Source organism: Psittacula echo (assembly GCF_963264785.1).
Source record: "Psittacula echo genome assembly, chromosome: 1".
Classification (NCBI taxonomy): Eukaryota; Metazoa; Chordata; class Aves; order Psittaciformes; family Psittacidae; genus Psittacula; species Psittacula echo.
The window spans coordinates 138720202-138738320 of NC_137735.1; the positions used below are offsets into that span (position 1 = coordinate 138720202).

Here is an 18119-nt window from a genome sequence, read left to right on the forward strand (position 1 = left end):
AACGTTTATCCTGCCCCATGGGCTTAGTAGTTACTTGTGGTTTCCTGGACGTGAGCATTACTGCAGTGATGGGTGGAGCTGCTGGGTGGTTTGAGCTCTGCTTCACCACCTGGGTATAGTGCTGCTGGCCATGAGCACAGGGAGAAAGCACCTAACTCCAGGGGATGGCTCCTTCAAGCAGGGATGTGTTTACCTGTGTCTTGAAAGCATTTCCTTAACCTGTGAAAAGGACTTTTTTAACCCTTCCTCAGCTGTTTTAAAACTTTTTTATCCCTTGGATAACGCGCTGGGAGAATTTTGCTGTTTGATTGCTGGTGCAGTGCTGGTCGCATCCCAGGCCCAGGGGTCTTAGGGTGCTGTCAGTGCACGAGTTGTAAGTGCTTTTAACATTGTTATGGTTAGCTTAGGAGTTCCGGCAATGAGATCCCAACTTTGCTGAGGGGAGGTTTAGCCAGTGCTGCTTATAATGTAACTAGAGTGGGGCACAAGTGCCTGCTACAGCTCCTGTAGGATGGAGCATTTTCAACAAACACTGTGATTCCCTCTTTTTTTCTCTTTAAGCATCCTTGATTGGATACAGCAGCAATCCAGGATGGCTAATGCAGAGAATTCATAAACTAACATGTTGCTCTTCAGTGGAAACCTCTGTAGCAATGGTCTCAATTCACTTCTAAGGCTCAGGGACTTTGATTTTATCATCAAAGCAGAGCCTCATGGTTCTACTGAAGAAAATTCATCTGAGGAAGAGGTGAGTACGGGCGGTGTTTGGTTAGCAGAATCTCCTTGTCTGAGAGGAATGGAGGCTTCTTGGCTTTAGTACAACTCAGCCTCTTGCCATGATGATGAGCAAATTTGACATGATAAAGCAATTGCTGCTATTGCTCCCAGTGAATCTCACCGTCCTGCTGGGAGTTAGGAATTAGTAGGCATTTGTGTAATTGAAATTGCACATAACTTCTTGCATGGGATGTTTTACAACAGGTTGCATACGTCCAGTCACATGAAGCTTGCATGTTTAAAGCAGCTTTTCCAAATAGCTTGTACTGTTCAGCGTGGGTAGTATGTTTCTCTTTCTATCCCATGTGTTTCTCCTGGGTAAGGGTCTTTACTGACTTCCTGTGTGAGATCCTTGCTCCTCTCATATGTAGGTTCTCTGGCAAAGGGAATTTTATTCCATCCTGTATAGGACCACAGCTTCTCAGGCAAGTCTGGCAAAGCAGCCTATAGAGGCACATTTCTACCGCTGGCTCTGGCTGTTACACTCAACATGAGCACCGCCATCACTGTTTCTGACTGTGTTTGTAAGGAGGATGGTGGTGTCAGTAGCATCAGTCCCACCCAACTGGCGTGTTGGGTGGAGCCCGAATCCCATGTTTCATTGTGCTCAAGGTTTGCAGAACCAGCATGAGATGCTTGTGAAAATGCATGGGAGCACATCTGTAACGGCTTGCTAACGTGGAGGTGAAAGAGCGAGGTGAGAGCAGAAGTTGGTGCCTGGGGTCATGCAGCTGCATTCCCCAAAGGGACCATCACTGCTACCAGCTCTCACACCGCCTTCTCCGAGGCAGGAATTTGGCCAAGATTTGGCTGGAATTGGGCAAGAGCAGTTTCACTGGTGCACGAATTGTCTTTTCTCTGCTGCACAAGGTTCCCATCAATGTGCTTTTTAAAACTCATTGGCTTTTAACTTTTTTGTCATTTTTGCCCACTTTGGGCAACAAATTGTAAGCAGGTGAGTTCGCTTCCAAGTTGTGACAGTGGGCCTTACAGGTCTGGAAATACTTGTTTGCAAAGACTCAAGTGAATAGCTATTTGAAGAAAGGACTTTCCCCTTCCAAATACAGAACACAATAACGAGATTTGGATCATACAACAACTGAAAAACCACAACTCGTGTCAGCTGAAGGCTGGGACTGAACTGAATGAAATCTCTGTTGTACCCTGTGAATATGTTCGAGCCCTGTGTTGCTGAGTGTAAAATGGCTGGAAAAAGTTGTGCTCCAAACCCTCCTGGTTTCCCTGTTTCTTGCAGTGATCCTGCCCCAGCTGGTCCCACACAACTGGAGGTCAGAGCTGCTCCCCATGCAGGGAGAGCTGTTTTCACCTGGATGGCTGCTTTTGAGAGGTGAGACATTGCACAGGCCTTGTGAAGGGCTTCACTCACAGGGCAGCAGCTCAGTAATTATGGTCCAGCTGTAAAAGTGTTGGCTCTTGGTGCTCGCATTGGCTTGTGGGACTGAGAGAAGCTTTCATCTTCCCACTTCAAGGTAAAGCGTACATGTGCTGTCTCTTTAGCTCTAAACCATGGGGAGCAAAGCTGATGTTTTTATGAAGCTTTCTTTTACCCTTTTTAGAATAGATCTGTCTTTTCAGCATGTGTATGAGCAAAACATAAGTGTTTTGGATGTAATGTTTAAGTTTGTACACACATATATAGATATAAAATGTCTCACAGTTCAGGCCCTGTGGAGAAGGCTGAGCTTTCCATGGAAGCTGGGAGATGAATGACTGTGTGCAATCCCCTGTGCTGACTCACCCTGTAATGGGATGGGACTGAAGTTTCCCAGCCCTTGACCAAGGCCAAGAAAACCCCCAAACAGGTAAGTAAACAGAAATGATTTGTTTTCCATGTGAGAAACAAGGATAAAAATGGATGAGGCAATAGCTACTGGCTGGCCTTCGCGCCTGGAAAACATGGGTGTTATAAGCATCATGGTATGATGCAGAGTCGGGGGACTGTGACAGTAGGTAAAGAGGATGTCCCACTGATGAGGAGCATATTTGCAACCATGCATATTAGCATTTTAAAAATGCTTCCTCTGCATTTATCTGTATTTACATGTTTTAGTGACTTAAACACATTGAAATGATCTATCATAAAGGCGATAATCATCCCAATGTGTGACGATGCAGCGAGGTGCAGTGCCATTTCCAGCTTTAGCACCAGGAGGGGAGGCACCAGGACATCACGTTCATGCTTTCCACCCGTAGACGACACTGCTGGGAGGTGGTGGCTATAGGAAGAGCAATTAATGCATCCGTAATTGCTAGGTTTTTCCCTCTGTTTTAGAGTTTTGCTGAGCCAGCACATGGGAAAAACTGTCACTGGGTGGGTTCGTTAAAGCAAATTTCATTACAAGTGGAAGAGAACTGGATGCACAGAGGGATGCTTTATATATAAGGCTCTATAAAGCTGCTGCTTCTCAGCTGGCTCATTGTTGGGATGAAATGACAGCACAGCTTTAGCCCTTGGGATTGTTGTTGGGATTGTCCTGACAAAATTCAAGCTGGACTTTTGGACAAATGGTGAACTCTCCTTTGTCTTCTTGTGCCCTGAAAAAGCCCCTGGGTAGGAAAGAAGAGACTCAGAGATATGTAGCATTGATTTGATGGGAGCCAGCTCTCTCATCCCTCTGTGCATCCAGTTCCCTTCCAGTTGCAATGAAATTCAGTGAGAACAGAGGTGAGAGGTTCACCCACATCCTGTGGAGCAGGGAAGATGCTCCATGTGCTTCTGTACTGGGGCAGGTACTGTAAAGATCCCCTCTCTGTCTCCCATCTGCTGTTTTTTCCAGGGCAGATTAACACCAGCACAGCAGGAAAATCATGGGTTGTGCACACTGCTCACAACAGCGGGGGAGAATGAGGAGCTACAACCAGCAGTGCAGCATCTCTTGTTTGAAGGACTTCAGGGAAGTTTGCATCTAAGGAAAGGATGAGCAATAGCACACCTCTGACATCTGTACATCTCAAAGGCTGTGTCCCCAGCCCTGCTGCAGCTCCTGCCCCATGGCAAAGCGAACTCGGCTGGGCTGGCTTCGTTAGGCTGAATGAGGCTTTTTTATGAAATTATAAACATCAAAGAATGATGGATTATAAGTGTAAGAAGGACTGGTATAAAGAAATGGGATAACCAGGTATGAGGCATCTGGTAGGTTTAAGATTGGTGCTGGATTAAGGGTAGTTTTCATTTTAATATAGTTACTTAAGGTGAGCTTTTCTGCTGTCCACACATTTTATCTCTTGCTCCTCTCTGGGAGTACATGAAGGACTCTGCAGATTGTGTCACACCAGCCAGCTCCATGGCAGAAGAACTCTGTTAGCACATTTGGTGTATGTAGTAAAACTGTGATCCATTTGCTACAAGTGTGAAAGGTTTCAGGGATGGTTTTTAACCTGAAGATCACTTTATGTACTATTAGTACTCCTCGCTGAAGTAGAAATCAGTCAGAATAGTCTGTGCTGGTTTTAAATATTAAAGAAGGCATTAAATGGTGTAAGAGGTTTACACTGCACTAGTTTTACACCTGCTTTTCAGGGTGACAGAGACTGCACAAGAAAAATGTCTGTGAACTGATTAGTAGCAGCCAGGTTTGAGCCTTACTTAAGTCCCATGGCCATTTGATGGAGCAGAGGCTGTCCTCACCTGGTGTGTCACCTCTTCACTGTAGTGCTTGAATTACAGAGAGAGCAGGAGAGTTCCCTACCCAGAGGAGAGGATGTGATACTGATGACTTCTGGGGTAGCTCCCTGCAAGTTACCTCCTTGCTGAGTCCAGAGGCTGAGCATCACTGATGGACCAGGCAGAACATGTAAATACTTTCTAAGCACAAAAGGATGATCCCGGGAATCAGAGCAGGCAACTCTGCTTGCATGCTGCTGACCACAGCTGTCTATCCCCCTCACTGCAATGGGCATCAGCTGTAACTCATCCCTGTAGCTAATGCTGCCATGAAAAGCCAGTCCAGTGGAGGCAAAGCTCCTCTCCAGTTAGAGAGGCAGGTTTAACACAGGTGGAGCTTACAGCAAATCCCAAGGGATGCACGGCTTGTACCTGCATCACCTGTGGAGGGAAGCTAAATGCTCTGTGAGAAATGGGAGCGCTCTGCCACTGGTCTGCTCCAGTGAGGGGAACCAGCATCAATGGAACCCCCTCTGGGGTCACCTGAGCTGTGATAGCACTGGCTGTGCTGCAGAGGGGAGCCATGCATGGGGCAGATGGACACCCGGGGAGCAGGAGTGTCATTTGGGTGAGTGAGAAATGAAATACACAAGGTGCTTTTGGTTGGTGCTTGGCGTAACCGAGATGAGATCAGACAGGGGAGTGTTTTCCCCTGGACAGCCTGGGGTAGAAGAGCCGTGTGTGAGGCATGCTTTGGTGGCACCTTGGGCCCTCCTGACTGCCTGCTTGCTCTCATTAGTTTGGCTATTCCATGCCCTAACCTGAGACAAGGAAGCACAAAATCATAAAATTAAATATAAACGTTTGTAAATAAGTAGAATCAGTTTTAAGTAACATTAAGTTTGATGGCTTTGTAACAGTAGCAATGGAAAATAACTGAGGTGCACGTTTCACAGAAGAAAAAATAGTGGAGTGCAGCTAGAGAACATAATGAGAATCCTTGTATAAGATAAACCGTTGCAGTTGGTGTAGTTTTAGCTCCTTATGACCTTAGTACGAAAATAAGTGTAAGAAAAACAGGATAGAGAAACAGGACGTGTGGATGGGGAGTATCTGGGAATGGCAGGTGTCCAGGATGGGCTGCAGCTAAGCTAACTGATAAGTAGAAGGACAGGATGATTGCTGTGTCTGCAGTGCTACCGAGCCAATTAAGCTGGTGTAAGCGTTATCTCCTGCGCGTGCTTCAAAGGCTGCCAGAAGTGATGAAGACTGTTGGAAGAAGTAAACGACCCCCAGAGACCATCACCACATTTTTGTACGCATGCGGGGAAACGTTCTGGAAAATGATGTAATTCATCCGCGGCCTCATGAATATGCATGTATGTACGTAGTGAATATGTATGCCCAATGACTATAGGAGAACGGCTTGTGTAGCAATACGGGGACACACGCTAGGAGGAGCTATCCCCTGTGTCTCCCGGCTCCGCAATAAAGAATACCTGCTTGTCAACTTGAAAACTTTGTTGGCAAGTTTGTTCCTGGAGATTTCTCCGAATCAAACCCCAGCCCCTAACCCTAGGACAGCAGGGCTTCTTCCTGGCCCTTTCCATCCCCAGAACCTGTTTGTGTGAGCTGGCATTGAAGGAGTTAACCATTCCAGACTTTCTGATTTGTTTTATCCAGAAAATCGGAACATACAGTAAAATGTACTGATTTTTCTCTAAGTCAATGCTGATTTACTGCTTCACCTGGAAGCTTGTTCACTTCGCTGGCTCCCAACTGCAGCTACTGCTGTTTGCACTGGATTCACTGAGGTGTTCCTAACCTGAAGGGACCATGTAGAACAGATCCAGGCAAAAGGAATATTTGTTTCCTTTAAAACCAGGTATTCTGTCCCCTCTTAGAACCTACTGGCCTTCTGGGAGCTGTTTTTATAACTAATGAAATGACTGCTGTAGGTTCTTCTTTTATTTTGTTAAATCCAATGAGCATGCACTAGGAAAGCAGCTGCTTTGACTGAGGAGTGCTCATACCCCTTTGTACCTTCAAGGTGCTTGCTCTAGCACAGCTGTGTTACTATGGGTGCTTGCCATGTGCCATAGACATGGGGTGGTTTTTGTCTCTGAGGAACCGTGTCACTACAGAACCTGCCTGTTTGTCGATCCCACCTGCTTGTCTTCCTGCTGCAGACCCTCCAGTTGGCTTTGGGAAGCACCCACCAGCACTGGGAGCTTTGCTGCTGCTGCTCTGTGATTTTCCAGCTTGACGCAGGAGCTGTGGGCTGTGGAGGCTCCATTGAGAACTGCCCTGGTTCTCTGCCTGAGATCATCATCACCAGCTTTGAGGATGAGCTGGTGCCTTGCACATGGAGCTTGTCTCACTGCTGTATTACCCTCACTCTTTTACTCCTGCTGCAGCTGTGGTGCTGGCTGGCTCTGGGGCACTGAGTGGCTGCAGGGGCTGATGTGGGCTTTCCCTGCTGATGCTTTTCTAAGGTCTTCCCTTAGATGCTTCACCGCTGCTGTTCCTGCTAAGGGTGTTTGGGAGAAGACTTGTGTCTTCCTCTGCGTCTCAGCCAGCAGAGCTGGTGCTGGAATCACTGGTACTTTATCAATAATTCCACTGCATTTAAACACATCATACACAGGCACTCACTGCTTCAGCTGCCCTCTTTATACATGCACAGGACTTCACACCCTCACTATTTCCTCGAGCATGTGAGTATCTAACAGGAACACAGCCCCAGCCCTCTGTTCTTCACTTGGAAAGTTTTGGCAAAGCTGTTTACAAAGTGAAGATCCTGTCTTTGACTCTGCCCCTCAACCATGACAGTAACCAGGCTCTGCCCTGACCTCACACCCTCCCAGTTTGTTGCCTGATGTTTAGAAACAGTTATGGAAAAGCTGGCCAGATGATACTGGGACACACTTTTATTTCCAGGAAGCTGCAGACACGTGCAAGGTCACTGCTGCCCCTCGTGAGATGTGTGACTTGCACAACAGCCTGGAAACTAGAGAGTGCACAAGACCACGGCTTGGCCTCAGTTGGCTTGAGAAAGCCAAGAACATAGCCAAGGAAGTCCTTGTCATTGCAGCTTTCATGCCCTGGCCTGGCTGCCTCACCCCCTCTAGCTCCTCTCCAACCTCCCTTTCCAAAGCCAGTGCTTTGCTGGAGGTCTGCTTTGCTCTGGGTAGCAGAGGGTGTGCTTCCACAGACTGTTTCTGAGGTGTGGGAAATAGCAAAGGTCTGGACTGAAAACCCCAATGCATGGGGTGGAGCCCTGTGCCAGCACAGGGCACTGGGCTGGAAGAGGGATTGTGTGTGTGTTTATGTGTGTCCACTCCAAGCAAACCCTCTATGAGACACAACCCAGAGCTGGCAGCATCCCGCAGGGAGCTGCGCTGGCGGCTGATGCTTTACAGCCTCTGCTCCATTGGTAAGAGAGCGGTGGATATCTGTATGTCCCCCCTCCTCCTACTTTCCAAACCCTGGGAGATGCCATTCGGACCCTCAGTACTGCACTTCGAATAAACACCAGAGGAAGAATACAAGTTCAAAAAACAATTTCTTAATTTATTGTAAATTCTCCTTTCATCTGTGCTGCAATTCCAGTGTTCTGCACATTAATAAATACACATTTGTTAAAAAACCAACAACCTCCAGTGTCTAATCTGCCATAAAGCTTTTAAAAAGTCATAAAAATAGCTTTTAACTTTTTTTTTTTGTCATTAATACAACTGACCCTCATTTACTGCAACAATTCTGATCAAAATAAAAACTACCTACATCTCACTGGGACAAAATATACATACACAGATGTAAAAACAACTAGCGTGGGTTATAGACAACGCCTGAGCACACAGCCACGTGCCAGACCCTTAGAACATTCAGAACCTTTTTCCATCAGCAAATGTCACACAGTATGTTGCATCGTTTTTAAAGGAACAGCATCCTTCCTCTCTCTCCCCTTCCAAAGGCCTCCTCGACACGTTTAGAAATGCCTGGCAACATAATTATACTGAGATCATAATATGTATTATTTCATTTTTCCTCAACTCCTCCATGTTATTTATCCTGATTTTCTACTTCTTCCCTTTCACATGTACAGTTACACAAACAAAAGCCAATGTCTTCCCAAAAGGACTGCTTCACCAAGTGAGGAGCTCCTGAAGCCTCGGTGGCAGACAGCAGGTCACAGCCACACCACTGCTGCCTTCTGACTCATGTATTCCCACCACGGGGAGCTGCCAGCAGAGATTTTGGATGCCAACTTTTTCACACCTTATTTTCTTTTCTTGCAAACCACTGCAGGAAGGTGAGGATGGTGGATAGGCCACACTTGACTCTCCTATACTTATGAAACCAGCATGTTTTATGGGAAACATGAAGCCTTAGGCCTTCCATGTGCTTTAAGAGACACCAAGGAGGCCATGAGGCTTTGTCAAAGAGCTGGGCAGTGAAACCTGGACATTCTTAAAGACTCTTATTTCTGCTTTGATTAGCAACATGTTGAATCCATTGAGAAAGAAATCAACAGTAACATAAAACACTGTGTCTGAGGGAGGACTTGCCCCATGGGAGGAGAGCCCTCTTCTTCGGACATGCAGAGCCAGGCCAAAGGTAAAGCCTATCATACAATGACACCACTTCTTTTCTTGGTCTTGGTAAGGCAAGTAAGGATTTGACTTCTTCCAGAAAAAGACTGTGTTGAAATCTTAGGCAAAGATACGACTTCTTTTTAGTCCTGAAGTTCAGCTGCTGAACATTTCAATGCACTTGAGAGAAGAGGTCAAAACACCAAGAAATGAAAAACCGAAACATTTTCTGTGGGTTTTAGAAGAGGTTATAAAGAAAACATACTGTGTCCTGAAAGTGTTCCAAAACCTGTCAACAAAACTTGTAAATTACAGCCATGGATTTCCATGCAATCTTTATCAAACTACTCCGAAAACTGCACTGCCTTCAGTTGGCTTCCATGCAAACCTCCCTTACTTTATCAAATGCCAAATTCAAGTAAAATTGTGCAATGTTCATATAAAAAATATCAAAACCTCTTTTAATTGATTTCCTATTATCAAATTAAGAAGATCAGTATAAATGTAAAATATACAAAGGGATTTTTTTCTTTAGCAACACCATACAAAATATATAAAAGTATCTACACTTTATATATATATATAAAGGATTTTTTTTTCTTAAGACAACGTGTCCATAAGGGGATGGATAGAGATGCTGCCATAGAAACAAAAGGACACTTGGTGGGATATTCCTCCCTAGAGCCCAGCAAGCCGAAGGGTCCACACTGTAGCCAAGAGATGTCCCCTGGCACTTGTTTTCAGGCTGATGGATTGACTTACTGCAGGTCCACCGCGACAATAACATCTATTTCCTTGGTTCTCCCCAATAATAAGCAACCCCTGCAGCACTGTCCGCACTGTGAGCAGGTATCCGTCCCTCACAGTGCATCCCTGTGGCCATTTCCATGTGTTTAGGCAAGGGTTCGTGCGACAGGGAGCGTACCACACAGCAGCCTTACTGCAGGAACGTCCGGGCACTGTGTCTCCGCCGTGAGCAGTCAGGAGTCTGCCATAACGTGAAACCATGTGGGAATCAATGCCCACCTCGTCCTCCTCGCTACGCGGCCACCCCGATGAAGTCCAGGGCAGGCGGCCCCGTGGCGAGGGGTCCAGAACCGCCAGCAGTGCTCACAGTTTCCTGATGGTTCAAATTGAAGTTTCGTTACTGCCTCTGTTAGTGAGAAGAAGCAATCATGCAGGCTTAGTGTTACACAGGCACAGGCAAACCGCGCCCCCGAACCACCCATCCTTCTTAGGAAGGGCTCATGCTTTGTGAGGTTGCCATGCCTTGCCAATCCAACACTTGCAAGGGGGATGCTGCCCTGGAGGGGAAGGCCAGTGGAGAAACAATTCCAGGTAGTACACAGGAGACGCACTCTTTAGAAGAAGCTGTGGTGGGGGTTTGTACTTGGCTAACACTTTGGTGAAGATGCAAGGCTCACAAGCTGTTAAAAACCTGGTATTTCAGATAGGTTCATGCAATCCGCTGCCCAACAGCAGAGGTTTATACTATGCAAAAGGTGCGGAGATAAAACAGTTGCTTAGTACAAGTTGGCTGTTTATTCTCCAGTGATGACTGTATTACCTGGTAGTAGCTTGTTAAAGAACACCTCTGGCCAGGATATATTCCATCAGCCAGTTCCTGGCATCCCAAAAATGTACTTTTATAGCGAGCTGGGAATGGGCTGTGCACCCAGACAACATGGGTGTCTAAAGCATGGTGGGACATGTCAAGAGTTAAAGCTGCATGAGAAATTTTCTCTCGGTTTGGAGAAAGAATGAGGCTATTATGTGTGGTAGTAAAAAATGAGACTACATGCGTAAAATGTTTGCACAGACTTTACATATGACTGTTGTCCTCATTTTAAATGTATGAATTATGATGAGTAATGAGGTTTTGAGAATAATCTTTCGCTGAGAGCTTGCTCAGCCTTTTGTTAATGTTTGATTTAGTTTACAACAGCAAATACACACACTGATCACAATGCAGCGGGTGGGAACCATGCACCTGGTAATTTTGGGTCAATAGCTTGACATGGCACTTTCTCTGCAGCCTTTGGGTCTCCTGCCCCAGCACTGGTTTCCCTCTGCCCAGCTGGACACCCACCCCATGCTGCCCTTCCCCACCAAAACACTGGGCATCCTCAGGGGTCCTCATCACTGCGGTCTTCCTCCTCTACCCTCCTCCATGGTGACTGCTAGATCCCCACAACAGCTTTTGCTGATCTTAGTGGACATGCATCAAGAGATGTTGCTCCATGTTCACCCTCTAGCACTTACTCTGAGTCTGAGGTGTCAGCATGTCCTGTTCCCACGTGGACGTTCATGGCCATGCCATTGAGCTGGTCTCGAGACTGCTCCCTCCGAACATTCTTTACTGTCACCCCCGAGTCTGAGGGAGAGCGTATCCCATCATTTGTCCCCAGGGAAGCAGTCCTGGATGAGATTGTGCTCTGATTGTAGTCCGATAGCTTTTCCCGCAGTCGATTCTTCATATTCTTATCCACCAGCGGGGGAGGGTAGGTGACTTTGTTCTTCAAGATGCCTGTTATGACGAGAGGATAAGGAGAGTTTTGAAGCACAGAGCTACCATATGATCTAATTAATGCTCATTAACCCCCTCAAAATCTCCCCGTCTGGCTGTAAGGCGAGGTTGGCTGCACTACCTTTCCTCTGCTCTGGCTGCTGGTTATTCTGGAGGGACAGAGGTCTGTTCTCTTTCTGCTGCCCTTCGTTCTCCTTGTCCTGAGGTGCTTCATTGCTGTGGTTCACCTGGTTTTCCCTGTGAAGCTCTACGTTGACCTTGGTCTCCACTTTGAGTGTCTGTTTCCCGCTGGGGTCCTCGCTGTCGCTGGCCGTCATGCACTCTGTGGGCCAATAGGGTTTCACATGATTGGGAAGGGTATCAACTGCAATGCAAAAGAACACTAGCTCGAAAACCACTTTTGATATGTGTCCTCGATCACTGCCCAGCCAGTCCTGTGGCCTGTGGCAGGGGAGGAGTAGTGTGTCAAACCAGAACAATCCTGCAGGTGATCCTTGCTGGACTGCACTGCCCTCAGGGTGCAGTGACACCCACAAAACACACCTGGTAGGATGGCAGGGTTTTCAAACCCTTCCCAGAGCAAGGTCACTGGCTCCATCACAGAGAAGTATGAGGCAAACCTATCCCTCAGCTGGTGATCCCACAAGCTCCTTGACGAGGTTAGTTTCTAAAGGGTAAGTGCACCCATGGCACCTTGTGCTGTGTTTGTGCAGAGTACGAGCACACAGCCTAGATGTTCATCAGTCAAAGCTGACTTATCTTTAGGACAAGATGAACTATGCCTAGAAATGCCTGCACCCTGCCACACAGTATTAACAGCTAATGATCTCCAGCTCTTTAGGGCCAGGACCTCCCCAACACCACTAAATCCACAAGCCTGTACTGCATGAGGAGAGGCAGGTGTTTCTTGCTCCTGAGCTCAAAACAACCAGCTTTTTCCTCCTCTTCTTCTTTCTTCATATGAGACTTTGCTGGCTGGGTAGCACCATTCCCAAGTGCTGTAGGGACCCGCCTGCAAAGCCCACTCTACCTGATTTGATCAAGCATCCTTTTACTTGCACTCAGCCACCCCTATGAACAAGCCTTTGGGATGAAAAAAAGTCTCTAAGCTGGAGACAAGAAGCTTCTCCACAGAAGCAAGGCACAGCAGCAGGGATGTTGTCTCAGCCATATGGTAGTTAGGCAAATTTGTCCTATCTGCTCTAAAGGTGCAGACTGGAATAAACCTATTGCTCTTCCCTTGCACTGGGAGTACCTTTGGGTGTACTGTGGAGTGGGCCACGTTCATTATTTTTGGAAGTAGATGTGTTCCACTTTTTCTCTGTCTCAAGCCCATCTTCCTCACTGTCCGATGAATGGGAGGAGGCATAAGAGCTGCTGTGTTCATCAAGGGACAGTTCGCTGTCGGAGTCTGAATCATGCTCTACAAATGCAGAAAGGGGAAACACAGTTTGTTTCACACAGAGTGTGGACCTAAGCTAAACAAGTCTAGCTGACAAACGCACAAGGAGAAAGAAAAGACAGGCATACGATTCAGGCCATGCCAGGGTTACATCCATAAACGTGCAGGGGATCAATTCACAAGGGCAGCCATCTAAGTAATATGGGAACACAATTGCTTGGCTCAGACAGTGGGCAGGACCTTTTATGTGCATGAGAGGTGCAGAACAGAATGGGAGCACTTTTTGCTATGCAGAACAGTAGGTGTAGGATCTCAATCAACACAACACACAAGCAAACCAAGGTACCTTGAAATACCAAGAATCTGCAAATGCACTTTAAAAAATAAAGAACTGCTACAAGGCAACAAAATTTAACGTCAAGGCCCAAATGACAGGAAATCAGCCAACAGACACTTCTCATGTTCTTGTACAAAACACATAGCAGTAAAGGAGGATATTGCCTCAAGGTCTCAACTGTTAAAAGATCTCCAATTAAAAATGAAGAGCAACAGCACATAATTTGTGAGGAAGAAAGGGGACGCCAGAAACTGTCAACAGCTGTGACAGCTGTCAGATTAAAACTGAACCATCACAAGAAGCAGATACATGATATTTCTATTCCAGGATTCCCTTGTAAGGCAGCCACTGCATAGCTCACTATGCCAAGAGTGTAACAAGAATGAGACACTCCAGGTCAAACTAACTGTTCTTGAAAAGTGCTGAGAAGGGGAAAGTGCACAACTGGGTCAAAGCATTTAGAAATAACCCTTACCATTGGATTTTGATGGATTCCTATGGAAAATAGAGGAATCTGCTTCAGTCTGACCAGCCCTTGCTTGACTTGAGGATCCACTGAGCTTATGAGCAGCCTCATCCCTTTGAGAATAAAAACACAGGACAACTTTCTTGGTCACTTCACTGTTCTTAACAACAGTGCAGACATGCAGATGAGATTCCTCCAGCCAAATGCAGACAGCTGCAGTGGATGCTTGCCAGCCTCTGCTTGATTGTCAATGTGGTCACTTTTACAGCAAGACACTGGTTATCCTAATGAAGCTGTCTGCCTTTGGCCACTGAACCACACTCTGAGAAAGCCCGAAGTTAATAAGCTAAATTACACTCCTTGAGACATGTCTGAATTTTAACACACAAGGGGCACAGCCCACATTGTTAACACAGCAGTTATGTTAACCACTGCACTGTTGGAGCTCCCCTCCAAAGATGCATGCAAAAGAAAACGAGAGTCACACATACCAGAACTGTTAAGACATAAACCAAGCAGCATCTGAAACACAACATTTCTGTTTCCCACAAGAGCAATGAAAATGGAAAGGCAAGCACCTGAAAGCCATGCACCTGCCACCTGATTACCTGAGAATATAAGCAAGGTAGCTATTGTGGCTCTTGGCTGACCTGACGGTGCTTTCTAGGGAGACAGTGGATTCCCCAATGGTTGTGCGATACATATTTGGCTCTTCTATATATGTGTTGTTACAGTTCAGAGAGCGCTGAAGGAGAAAAAAAAGACACAAAACAATAGTGAATGATCCTACCAAACCCCACATTACCCATGAATGTAAGTTTTGAAGGAACCAAGTGGGTTTTGATGCCGAGGAATTCTTTACTCTCCAAAGTTCCAATTAAAATAGTAGTCAAAGCTTCTGAGAGAGGCCATCAGTAATCTTTGTACAGGTGACTGAAAGCAGTCAGATAATTCACTTAATTACGGACAAGTCACCTGTAAGTTCATTTTAGCTAACATCTACCACTAAAAGGATGTTTTTTCCCAGTGTTTGTTCCTTACAGTCAATAATGTAGCTCTTGTTGCAGTGGAATCATCTGGAAGAGGCTTCTTCCCAGTTAAAGTGTTCTTCAAGTGCTTCCTGACTTCTTTGTCGAATATGCAGTGGAAGAAGAAAATGAACAGCCCCTGGATCATTTTAGAGAGAAGAAGAATAAATGTAATTGATCCATTACTACCAAACTGCAAATACAGATACTGGAGAACAGCCATTCTGAAACAACCCCTGAATTCTAGTCTGTAGTCATGATTTCAGTAGCAATAACTATTTTCTCTCTTTGATTGAAATGGTGTTGATTGATCTCCTAGGACTTCTTCAAAACTGGCTTCCAAGTTCAAATGTGAGTAAGGCCTGGGAAAACATACAAAATGATGTGTTCCTCTAGGATTTACAGAGCTGAGTTTGTGGTAGGTGCCGCCCTCCCTCACTGTTTGGGAAAAAACTTTCTTCTCCAAATATCCAATAGGGACCTCTGTGTCCCACCCACTGGAAGACATTGCAGGGAGTTTCAGGGTTGTACTCGTATCAAGACTTTATTACAGCGATAATAAGACAAAATCAATAGCAGCACATAAAAAGCATCACAGCCTTTAGTGAAAACCTCTGGAAATGGGGAACTTCTGTGGTAAGTGTCCTGAATACTTTGCTGAGAGAACTTCAGAAAGCCTTCTGAGATGTGGAGAGATACTGTGGGCAGAGAGGTCCCAGCTGTTGCCCCATACGTTCCTTGGTTCAGCCATACCTCCTGGTGGGAATATCATTAAAATCCCCAGGGCTAGGCAGTTTTTGGCTTCCAGAAACACACATTCAGAGCTTTTGCTGGGGGCAGGGGGCACGCACGTGCGTGCCTTCAGATGTATTTGCTCTGAATTCATGCAGCTGCCAAATTGTTATCAATTTTGGTTGGAAATATAGTATATAGAAGCCAATCACTCATGAAGTTGCAGCTGTACCAACATCACAAGATGATTTCAGACAAAGCAATTGACCTAGAGTAACTTTCAACTTCAAGCTCACTTTCTAAACATTCAATCACAAGCGGTCTTAGCTGGCATTAGCACTTTGGGATTATTCATTAATAAAACTCACATAAATGTCTCTAAAAATACAAGTTCAAAGAAGGCATTGACGTGAAACGCCACATACCAGACAAGTCTGGAGAATTCCAGCTGCTGGCTTCTCTCCCTCTCATCAGGTTTATATTTAATTTAATAGAAATTAAATTGACTTCTGGAAGCCTGATTTTACAGCCTGAGGAGGTGCAGTTATTTCAGAGCACACCAGTTACATCGCAAAATAACTTTGCTCCGAGCTGGCCTATCTGGTGTGCTTCCAGGGCATGGACACTCATCTCTGGATAACACCCATCAGACTTCTTTTCTCCTTGGCTACAATTTGTGGCTGTTGTGCTGCAGCTGATAAGAGTGACCTGCTAGCAGTAGCTTGTCTTGATACTGCAGGCAGTTGCCATAACAGTTACTGCCATTCAAGTAATGATCAACATGAAGCTTCATGACCACTTCCATGCCAGGTCTCCTATAAATAACTACTTTCTGCATCGTTAATCAACAAGTGTGTACACTAGGACAAGCAACCCAGTAAAACCCTAATGCAATCAGTTGTATTTGAAAACAATTATTTGCCTAATTTCCTTAAACAGTAATTGAATTTGTGAAAGCCTTGAACTCTTCGCCATTTACTCTTGGTGAAATAAAGCAGTCTCTTGTTTGTGATAGCAACAGAACAACTATTAACAATCAGCACACAGAAGACAGTAACAAAGATTTTGTCTCTAGAAAAATAGAAGTACAATTGCCTACTGTTATTTATCTGTCACAAGTTATAACAGTGGAGCACTTTAGAATGACTGAAGGTGAGAGATGTAATTACTCATAGTTATGATTTTGGTAAAAAGAACCCTCTCCTTGAGAAAAGAGAGCAAAAATTGTACTTAATATCTTTGTTATTCTTAGTCAGCTCATGTTTAGCAGGTTTTTGAGGTCTGAGTGCAGCAGCATGCTCACCGAGGTCTGCCATGGACAAGACACCATCCAACTTACCTGCAGGCAGCTGAAAATGGCAAAGAGATAGTGAAACATCATGACATCGCAGTTCACTGCCATCAGCCCCAGCAGCCACGTGGCACTGATGAGCAGCAGGAGCACGAACGCCGTTCGCAGCCCAGAGCTGTAATGCAAACACAGACATTTGCAGCATGACAAGATACAAGAGTATAGCCTAACTTCCCTGCACTTCCTGGGTGGTGTCATGTGCCCAACAATTTGGCAACTGGAAAGGCCCTTTGGGAAAAACAGGGCAGTGTTCCCCAGCTCCCCATTCCCAACTCTCTCACTGCACTACTCAAAGATTTAGCAAATTCAGGTTAAAAAGGTGATTTCTTTTCAAGTTTGTTTCCAAGGTTTTCTTCAAACAGACCAGGCTCTTTGCCAAGCCCCTGCTGTTCAGCCTTGTTGACTGTTAGGAAGAGATCTGGGTGGTAAATGGCTGCATACGTCTTCTTTCTGTTTGTCAAGTTCACTCTCACATGCCTTCTCAACGTTACAGCTCAAGGTTTTGGATCCAGGGCACTCAGGGGAATACTTGTTTACTTAAGAACATTATTTCCACAGATACTGTCAAAAGATGGTCACAATTCCAGTGGCAAAAGGTTTGTGTTATGAGTAAAATACCTGCCATTAAGTAGCAATTATACTCCATTTGTTTAGGGAGATTTCAAAAAGAAATGTAAAGAAATTACCCAGCAGCCAGGGCTGAATAAATAGCTAGAAGCAGCCTTTTGAAACCTCATACAGCTACCTGTTTGAAAAAAATAAAACTAGAAAAGGGTCTGTCCTGCCACTAGCTAATCACGTTTCAGTTCACAGGTAAATTCTGAGCTTTGGGCAAAACAGACGTTAATGGGAACAGGCTGCCCCAGCAGCTCGGGAAAGCGGCAGGTTACAGCTTGCAAGGCTTTCTGCTCACCCCATGGGGATGGGGCTGGGGGAGGCTGGTGCTCAGCACGGGAACCTCAATGGGTCTCTGCGACAACATGGCTGGTAACCCAGGCATTCCGGAGGGGAGACCTTTCTGAGCCACGGGTGAGCATGGGGACACCCAGAAATAAGTCTACCTGGGCATGCCATGGGAAGAGGTGAAGTGTAGTAGGGTGTGTGACGAAAGATCTGGAAGGACTGTAATGATACCATCTGGAGACCAGACCTTTCCCTCTCCCCTTCCTTCTCCTGCCTATGCTTGCTGGTGGTGCAGAGCATCATGGTGGAGGTTTTCAGAGCCTCCAAGGGAACCCCATGAGTAGGTGCAGCTCCAATTCCTTCTGCCAAATATCTG

General features: G+C 45.8%; 1 protein-coding gene across 1 annotated transcript in view; it reads right to left on the reverse strand.

The window, feature by feature from the left end:
• Positions 1–10125: 10125 nt before the first annotated feature.
• Positions 10126–18119, reverse strand: part of CELSR1 (cadherin EGF LAG seven-pass G-type receptor 1) — a gene marked incomplete at both ends in the record, with an annotated part of 164932 nt that continues 156938 nt past the window's right edge. The window contains 8 exons of the mRNA XM_080623828.1: positions 10126–10150; positions 11260–11524; positions 11646–11888; positions 12780–12947; positions 13739–13842; positions 14338–14474; positions 14771–14896; positions 16829–16955. Of these exons, the coding sequence (XP_080479954.1) occupies positions 10126–10150; positions 11260–11524; positions 11646–11888; positions 12780–12947; positions 13739–13842; positions 14338–14474; positions 14771–14896; positions 16829–16955 (1195 nt within the window). The remainder of the gene's footprint in view (positions 10151–11259; positions 11525–11645; positions 11889–12779; positions 12948–13738; positions 13843–14337; positions 14475–14770; positions 14897–16828; positions 16956–18119) is intronic.